This window comes from Blastomyces dermatitidis (genome assembly GCF_000003525.1).
Source record: "Blastomyces dermatitidis ER-3 genomic scaffold supercont1.6, whole genome shotgun sequence".
NCBI lineage: Eukaryota > Fungi > Ascomycota > Eurotiomycetes > Onygenales > Ajellomycetaceae > Blastomyces > Blastomyces dermatitidis.
In genome coordinates this window covers 5,099,452-5,109,155 of record NW_025544779.1, presented here as the reverse complement: position 1 = coordinate 5,109,155, position 9,704 = coordinate 5,099,452, and the positions used below count along the sequence as shown (strand labels likewise).

At 31.9% G+C, this 9,704-nt stretch overlaps 1 protein-coding gene across 1 annotated transcript; it reads right to left on the bottom strand.

Moving 5' to 3' along the window:
- Window positions 1-1,780: 1,780 nt before the first annotated feature.
- On the bottom strand, window positions 1,781-4,479 carry BDCG_06474 (MFS transporter, SP family, sugar:H+ symporter). The gene is made up of 3 exons (XM_045422211.1): window positions 3,791-4,479; window positions 3,458-3,714; window positions 1,781-3,395 (listed from the first exon to the last, which is right to left on the bottom strand). The coding sequence occupies exons 1-3, from the start codon at window positions 4,100-4,102 to the stop codon at window positions 2,237-2,239; spliced, it is 1,728 nt and encodes a 575-aa protein (XP_045277902.1). The 5' UTR covers window positions 4,103-4,479; the 3' UTR covers window positions 1,781-2,236.
- Window positions 4,480-9,704: the final 5,225 nt, after the last annotated feature.

Below are 9,704 nucleotides of genomic sequence, written 5' to 3'. Positions count from 1 at the left end.
ATATAAAGACTGTTAGAAATACACAGACTTTAGATGAGTCAGACATCAGAATGTATACAGTTATAACAGAGTCTTAAGAGCTGATTATCTGTATATGTGATCAGATACTTCTCACAAAGCTGTGTTCACTCTCTCAGTTATACTGAAGTATTCAGTCTGAAAATAATTGAGATATGAAAAGAGAGCTCATCTGCTCAGATTAACTTTTATCACAAATTTATAATATTTACATTGTCTTGATTATCTGAATTTTGCAGATACTCAGAGACTCATCTCTTATTAATAATGAAATTGTGAAAATGTACTGTGATGTAAGAATTATTGATAGAGAATCTAGATATATTCATATATATCTGATCAGTGATTGTGCAGGTAGAAAGAGAGTGATTATAGACCTGCAGAATCACAGAAGACACTGATAACATAGAGAGCTTTATAAGAACTGTCAGCTAGAGTCTGTAAGAAATTACTTATAAGAAGACTTACAGCAAAGAGAGAAACTACACTGCTTAAAGTCAGAGACTGATCTGAAAAAGACAGAGAATTGACTGCTGATCTGAAGATCAGATGCAGTAACAGAGCTGAGAGAAGTAAAGATGTAATTATAAGTGATAATATTTCTACTTCATCAGTCAGTAAAAAGTGACTAGAGAAGTCATAGAGATACTTATAAGAAGCTTAGCAGTGATCAGATATTATTATAAAGATATTAAAATTAAAAAATTTTTATTCTTGAGAAGTTCTTGAATTAATATATAAATATTATCAGAAACACTCTCTCTCTATTATCTGAGTGAAAACACTTTACAGATGAATAAGAATACTCACAGTTTATAAGAATAAGAGCTGTTATAGAAAAAGAGAAAAGAAGATGAAGTTCTATAAACAGATCTGAGATATTTATACTACTTTAAAGAGATTTGCTTACACTGTGAGTAATCTCACAGAATAGTCAGATTACTCTAATAAATAAGAGTGATTGTGAATTACAGATCTGAATCTTTCTATATAACTATAAAGAGTGATTATAGACTGTAGATATCTTAATTCTATAATTCTACAGAGTTAATAATAATAATAATAATAATAATAATAACAGTGTCAAAGAATAATGATTTATAAGAATAAGTGAAAGATCAACTTACAAATATTTCTCTTTAATAAGAATAATCTTATAAAGAGTAATTTATCTGTAAGATGAATCTGTGTAATAATCATATAAGAATCTTATAAAAATGATTAAGAGTTAATCAGAACTCTTCTATATAAAAGATGTGAGATGAATCTGTGTGATAGTCAGAGAAGAATCTGTAAACTATAAAGAATCTCACAGAATAAGAAACTGAGTAACAGACTCTTTTCTCTTCACAGTAATAAGAGATTTTTCCTCACTGAGATTTTTTATAGATATGAAGAGTTTTTAGTGAGTATCACTACAGTGCTGAGCTGATTCTATGAAGTCACTCAGTGAAAGGCTTCACAGACAAAGTCTTAGAGAGAAGAAAATATGTAAGAAATCTCACTTCTTACAGATTCTTTACTTCTATTTCTATCTCTCATGTAATTAATAGAGCTAGTGGCCCTTGGCTACACACAACTATATAGACTGGAGTTCATAAATACTATTCATAACTCAGCTTAAATGCTATTATACATTTGATTTCTACATTTTATCTTTCTATCACAAATACTTCTAGTAGTTAACAGTACATATCACACCAAGCTGCAAACACCTGAATAATCACCTGCGAGCACTTATTCTTACATTTTATCATCTTCTTCTTTCTCACTTAGTTCTGATTTTTTTTTTTATTTTTTTTGTTTCATATTACAAAATCAGTTTCATGGTCACTTGTTTTATCGGGCAATTCAGAGAAAGAAGTGTATTTCTCAAACCTAATAAAACTTGGAACACTGAGCATAAGTATATAAAAGGAAAATATAATACAGAGGTACAGTACAGTAAATATATACATGTAAAGGTATAAACAGAAGCGCAATATACATGTTTCTCCCGTTTGAAGACGGTCGTTGCCCGCGTGTCTTCCTCATTGGGGTAGGGGTTCAAGGGCCCTTGATCCTGTTACTAGTCGTCTAGAAGGTTGACGCCTCAGGTAGCGAAAAGGGTCCCGGAGTCAATACTCTTTCCCCGAGTTGCAACTACTGGCTTGTTTTAACTCTCAAAAGTGTGTGTTGGTGGGCTTGTAATATTTCTAGCATCTTGATAATCATCTAACTATTGAGATGGTTGCGCCGGCGTTGTAGTGGGGGCCGCATTACCATCGTTTGCTTCAGACATAGCACCTTGGCTAGATTCCTCATGATACGAACAATTTTGATTTCCGCTCGATGCAAGTCTAGCAGCATCCCGCTGTGGCAGTTCCTCGAGTGGTGGGAGGGTATAATTTGAGCTTTTCCAGGGTGGAACACGCAAGATATACATAGTATCAAGCTCTTCGAGTGTTCGACCTTTACCTTCAATGACCCCAAAATACACGGTCATCGCGCCAAGAAAGAGGCAGCCAGCGAAGACGTAGCCGTATCTGAAGTCGATGGCACTCGTGATAAAGGGAGTAAAGAAAGCGATGAGGAAGTTCCAAAGCCAGTTTGATGCCGTTGCGAGAGCCATGGCTCTGGCACGATAGCGAGATGGATACAGCTCCGCGATAATAGCCCAGACCATCGGTCCCCAGGTACTGGCAAAACCTAGAATGAACAAACAAGCGAATACCACCATCACTTTCCCAGGACCAGGCGTGAGTTCAGGTGATTCTCGGTCTAGTTTGAAATGGCCGATGGAAGCGAAAACCATAAAGCAGACGAACATCCAGAGTGCGCCGGCTATCAAGGACTTCCGACGACCAAAATGCTCAATGTTATACAAGCCAAGGAAGGTGCTTCCGAAGTTAACAGCCCCAAGGATCATTTGCGTAACGTAACTGTTTTCAATACCAGCACCTTTAAACACCGTTGTCCCATAGTAGAAAAAGTAATTGGCCCCGGTGAGCTGTTGTAGGGCTTGTAAGGCGACTCCGAGCAGAATTCTATACCTCATTCGGGGGGCATAGAACATCTCATACCACGGTTGGTCCTTTGCTGCCATTTCTTCCTCATATTTCTCACGGATTTCTTCCAGTTCTAGGTGGAGTTGTTGGTGATTGTGCGGGATGCCATAGAACCGCATCATTGACTTTTTCGCTCGGTCGACTTTACCTGTTCGATAATCATAACGGGGAGAGTCTGGGAAAAATGATATCCCAATACCGAGGATCAATATCCAGATGAACGTTATCCCGATCGTAATCCGCCAGGAGCCGCTATCATTACGGCTCTCGGTACCGAAATTGATGCAGTTGGCAACAAAAATGCCCAGAGTGATAAAAAGTTGATAGCAACTATGAACATTGATTAGGCGCCTATTCACACTAAATAGCATCATCGAAGCAACGGAGAATACCTGATCATAGCACCGCGAATATGTCGTGGTGCACTCTCCCCCTGATATAGAGGAACCAGCAACGAAAGCGCGCCGACACCAAGACCCGCGATCCAGCGACCAATAACCACCTGATACCATTTAGGAGATTCTGAAGTCAATTGAACGATAATGCCGACACTCAGTATCAGACACCAGCCGGACATTGACCACTTCCGCCCAACCCTATCGGCAATTGGCGCAGCACCCAGTGCGCCCATTAGCGTTCCAATAGAGAGCTTCATCCAAAATTAGACTACAAAAATTCAAACATGGCAGAGCGAAATTGGAAGGTATTAAACAAGGAAAACATACCAAGCCAACAATTAAGCCAGCACGAACATTGCTGAAATGATAACCGTCGCCAGAGGCATTGCGCTCGCCAAATCGCCTTAAGAAATCGTCCATCTCCAGTACTCCTGAGATCTGACCAGTGTCATATCCAAAGACGAACCCTCCCATCGAAACAAATACGCCCATGATGAAGGAGCGCCATGTTATCCAAGGGATCGGGGTATTGACAAATTCTTCCCCCAATTTCTCCTGGTCAACCTGAGAGAGGCGCCTTTCTAGAGCCGCTGAAGGATTATATTTTTCCAGACCAAAAAACCTCGAAAGTTTCGCCATGGTGAGAATTAAGGCGAATTAAAAGATGGAACTCCCCGTGGAGGGAAAACTGAGGACTATATAGAATGTAAAAATATTGTGCAAGCTGGTTCCAGTTGCTGGTCCTCCCATGATGAGCTTTCCACTTTATATAGTTTAGATTCCATAGTGGCATTATGGGACGTACAGTAGATGGTACATACAAATAGCCGACCCAAGAGCCGGTTCTCGATAATTCGCCGCGATGTTCAACGACGACGACGGTCAACAACATACCTAGGTATGCTGCTGTGGTGGCTGTTTGTAAGAATAAGCTTTTTTTAGCGCATCCTGGACCGGCCCCAGGACTAAGTCATGGCAAATGATGGAAGTATGATGCCATTTGTTGCCTCTTTTCGCTCTATTCCTGGAGGTAGATGGCCGCGTGACCATGTCTGGGGCCAAGACCAAACTTTATACTGGTCAATTACTTGTCGTATATATAATCATAAATCATTTTGTTTTAAATATTGAAAATCTCAGATAAACTTGTAAAAATTTAATTCTAAATAAAGCATATATTTTATATTCTGATTTAATTATTATAAATGATATTAAGAAAGACTGAAATTGTTTATAATATATAATATTATAATATTTCTTTTTATTATCTAAAAAATAAAAGTAGTAAAAAATTAAAGTAAAATAACACTCTTGTTTTCTGATTATAAAATATAATTAGACATGAAAAATTACAAAATTTCAGCTCAGAATATAAAAACTTTCTATAAATTATCATAGTGTTATTATTTTTTTAATAACTTGAAATTATTTAAAAGATATAAGAAAAGAAATTAGTTTTGAATAAAATAATAAAATAATAAAAAATAATAAAAGAATATTTAAAAATAGTAAATAATTATTTAAATAGATTATATCTTAACTTCTTCTACTTTTTCATATTAATAAAATTCTGAATTTACCTCAGTGACTGAATGATTAATACAGCTACTCAGTAGCATTTTAATATGAGAAATTAAAAGCATGCGAGTTTGAAGCTCGCAGAGAATATATTAAATTCAGAACTTAAGCATCTTAGATTTCTAATAAATACAGAAGTGTATAAATTACTATAATAAATTACTCTGTGTTTCTAAGCTAAGAAGTTATTATTATATATATCTAATGATCACTTATTTAATCTAGTTATTACTTATTTATATTTTCTTGATTTCAGTATTATCTTGATATGATTTCAATCTTTGTATTTTCTCATATAATCAATACTTAATCTGTATTTATTATTATGCAAGAACTCATCATAAGCTCTGCTTACATATGAGTATAATAGAGAAATATCAATAGCAATAATAATAAAATTCAGAATTTTTTTATTTTTTTATAGCAATTTGATTTGATGATAAAAAATCTATTAAATGCTTAGTTTCTATATCAGTTAAATATAGAAATTTCATATTTAATTAATTTAAATTATACTTTTCTTTTAATTTTACTTTGAAATTGCTATATAATACAAGTGTAATATATATACTTCTTATTTTTATTTAAATTATGAAAATGAATATTTGTTTAAATTAAATCTATCAGTAAATCTTTATATATAAAATTTAAAATACTTATATTCTAGTTTTAATTATACTATAGATAAGAATACTTTTCTTTTATATTTAATTAAATAAAATTATTATTTAGACTTTATTTTAAATTTTGAATGAGATATATTTCTTTTCTAATTTCTTTAATCGTTATTGTATCTTTTGAAATATTATTTTTTTATTTTCTTTTCATAAAACATCAGTACTGTAATATTTACTTTTATTACTTTTCAGAATGTTTACTTCTTTCTATATTTTAATACTATTCAGAACTACTTTTCATAGCATATATTTCTTTTTTTAATGAATTGTTTTCTGAAGTTTTTACTTTTTTCTTCTTTAACTCTGAACTGAACTAAGAGCAGAATCATGAATTGTATATTTAATTTCATTTAATCTGATTTCATACATTTCTTCATAAGAGTTTTATCAGAACTTAGTATTAAAAAAATTCAAAAATGAACTATTTCTTTCAAAACTGATCTGAAAAATGATCAGATTTAATACAAAAATATAGTAAGAGTAATTTCTCAAAATATATAGTGAAAGTTAAGTGTTTTTGAAAAAGTTAGAAGAAAACTATAACTGAAAGTTAAATTCAGTCTTATTCAGTTCATTCAGTGATTGTTTATATAATTAAAAGTTGATATTAATTGATATAATTCATCATCTAACAGAATAAATCACTTAACAGACTTTGAAGATGTTCAGTGAAATTTCTTTGATTAATTCATTAAACTTGAACTCTATAATCAGCTACTGAAGTGATACAAGCTATATATACTTATTTCATAGTTTGAAAGAATATATCTCTTTCTGTATTTAATAGTCTGATTATAGTATTCAATATTTTTTCCGCTTTGATAGCTCTTTGATGAAGATGATATTTAAAATGCAATTTGAAGTTTAATCATACTCTCAGTCATTTGTCATTCAAACTAAGTTAAATATTTTTGTTCAAAAGAGTAAGACTTAGTTTTTTCTCATTGAATCTGAGAAAAAAGTGAATTAACTCAGTTTTATTCATATTAAATTGAATTTGATTGATATCTGCTTCAGGAAAGATTTCTTTTTCTGCTTTTTCAATTACTTTTAACTTCTTCTTAATAGTTTTTAAACTGTAGACTAGAACAATATTATCTGCATGACTTGAAAATCTTACTATTTTCATCTCTCTATTCTTGATTAGATATGCAGTATATATTGTAAATAACACAAGTGAGATTGAAGATTCTTATGATACTTCTATTTTTATCACAGTTTTATCCTACTTCATTTCATCAAAAAATAATTGTATAATTCTTTTTAACATAAAACAATCAATCATATTATTATTATTCTTCTTCTATTATAGATGTATGTAGTCAGAGACTATGACATCTGTCTCAAAACTTCTAATTCTCAGAGTTCTTCTAGTATCTATAAAGCTACGGTAGCTTTATAAGACAATTAGTATTACTAATTGTCTTATACGTGATTACAGAACTTATGAAGATAATTCTTTACAGTCTGAATTGTCTGTTCTAACATGTCATCAGTTTCAGAGTGATAGACAGTTGATAAACAGCATGTAATCTTGAGAACTTGACAGATTATTGTTCAGAGAGTGCTCATGAATTAACAGCTCTGATCTGATACTATAGATCTCAGCAATTCATACATCTGATAGAATGAGCTCTGTAGAAAAGCTTCAGTAACTTATTCAGTATTTATCTTATCACAAGATTTCAATATTATATCTTTGCTCAATCAGTTCATAATAATCAGAACATTCTTACAATTCTTACTCTCAGAGAGATTAACAGTGAAGTCAATTGCTATATCTTGTCAGATTCTATCAGAGATATCAAGTTATTTCAGTAGATTCTTTCTACAGTTCTTTCACAAGATGACAGCAGAATAATGATTAAATAAAATATCTGATACTGTTTAATATCTCAGATCAGTAGAACGCTCAAGAGATCATTTAGTATAATTATTCATAATCTGAATGACTGATTATACATGAATCATGCATCTCTTGCATTATTCAGATATGTAAGAATTCAGAGTAAGAGACTTAATATTGTTCACAGAAATACAAAGCATTATTATCATTGATTAAGTATTTCTGAGATATCAGTTCTTATACATAGTTCTGAGAGGAATCAGAGAGCTTCTTGATATACTACTTCAGTGAGTACTTGAAGAAGTTAATCAGTTTGAGCTATTATATATTATAATTCCTTCAGTGTAGATTCGGAAGAAGTTGAGATATCAGTGTCAGTGTCAGTGTCAGTGTCAGTGACAGTTCAGAGAGAGAGTGTTCTAATCAGAGAAGCATATATAGTGTCATGAGTTGTTTTATCTTAATTAACTAATATCTTCAGATCTAGACGCTGATGTTCTCAGTTCATTCAATGACTATCTATTATATCAGAAGGCATATCTTACTCTCATTGTAAGAGAGCATCTGTTCTTGAGTTCTGGCTACTGAGACAGTAGTGTATTATAAAATGAAAGCAGCTTAAGAACTCAGATCATTGTATCTGTTATTCAGTGAGTTTACAGATAATTATGAAGTACTTGAGATTCTTATAATCTGTGATTATCTCAAATTCAGAGATACTTCAGAGTTCAGAGTCTCATTCTTCTAGACAGTATACAATCATAAGAAGTTTCTTGTTATAGATCTCATAGTTACATTCAGTGCAACTCAGTTTCTTAAATATGAAGATATATGATTATAAGACATCTTCATCATCATATTGTAATATAGCTTCTTTCATAACATAGTCAGAGAAGTCAGCTTCAATAACTATTTCATAATTAGAGTTAAATATCATTAATAGAGAGATGTTGATGAACATCTTCTTCATCTATATAAATACAGCTTCAGTGTTCACTGATCACTGAAATACTGAGTTCTTTCTGCTGAGTTCTGTAAGTAATCTTATAATATCTGAGAAGTTTTGTATAAATCACTGATAGAAGTTAGCAAATCTGATGAAGCTTTGTATATCTTTCACAGTATATAAAGCTTCTCATTCAAGAATAATGAAGACTTTTACAGAATTTATTCAAATTCTCTTGTCAGCTTCTATAATAAAACCTAGATATTTGATACTCTTGACTTCAAAGTCACACTTGTCAATATCTATTGATACTTCTGCTTCTCATAATCATTGTAATACTCTTTGCACATGTTCTTGATATTCTTTTCTGAACTTATCAGTGAAGATGAGAATGTCATTGAGATATATAGATGTAAATTTATTAAGAAAATCTTGAAGTGCTCAGTTGATATACTTCTGAAATATACTGAAGACATTGACCAGTTCAAAGAGTGTAACTATTCATTCAAAGAGACTATAATATGTTCAGAATACTGTAAGTTATTCATCTTCTTCAGTAATATGAATTTTATGAAACACAGTAATGACATCTAGTTTTGTAAATCATTGAGCTTATCTGATATGAGCTAGAGTTTCATTGATAAGAGATAAAGAATAGCAGTTCTTCTTGATTAATTTGTTCAATTCTCAATAGTTCACACAGAATTGAAGTTCTTTATCTGATTTCTTTACAAAGAGAATAGAAGCTGCAGTGAAAGAGTTGCTAACACATATGAATCTCTTATTCAACAGATTATTAAGTGTCTTTCAAAGAAGAAGAAGTGCATCTTGAGACATATTATAAAGAAGATCTTATGATGACTTGAGATTCTTATTATTCTTTCTTTCTAACTTGATACTGTGATCTACTTCTGAGTCTTGTAAGAAGAGTATATTTGTAATATTATCTTATCAGAAGACATCTAGATATTCATGATATTGTTAAGAGAGTTTTGTATGAGAATCTGTTATTATAGTACAGAATAACTTCTCTAGAGCTTTCTTAATATTAGTCAGACTGATGAAATAGATTGTTACATAATTCTGTCATCAGCAATCTTTTCAGTGACTTTCTTTTCAGAGCATTTCATAGATGTTGACAGAAATCTGTGTCAGATTCATAGTCTTGTGAATGTTATCTTTATGAACTCTATC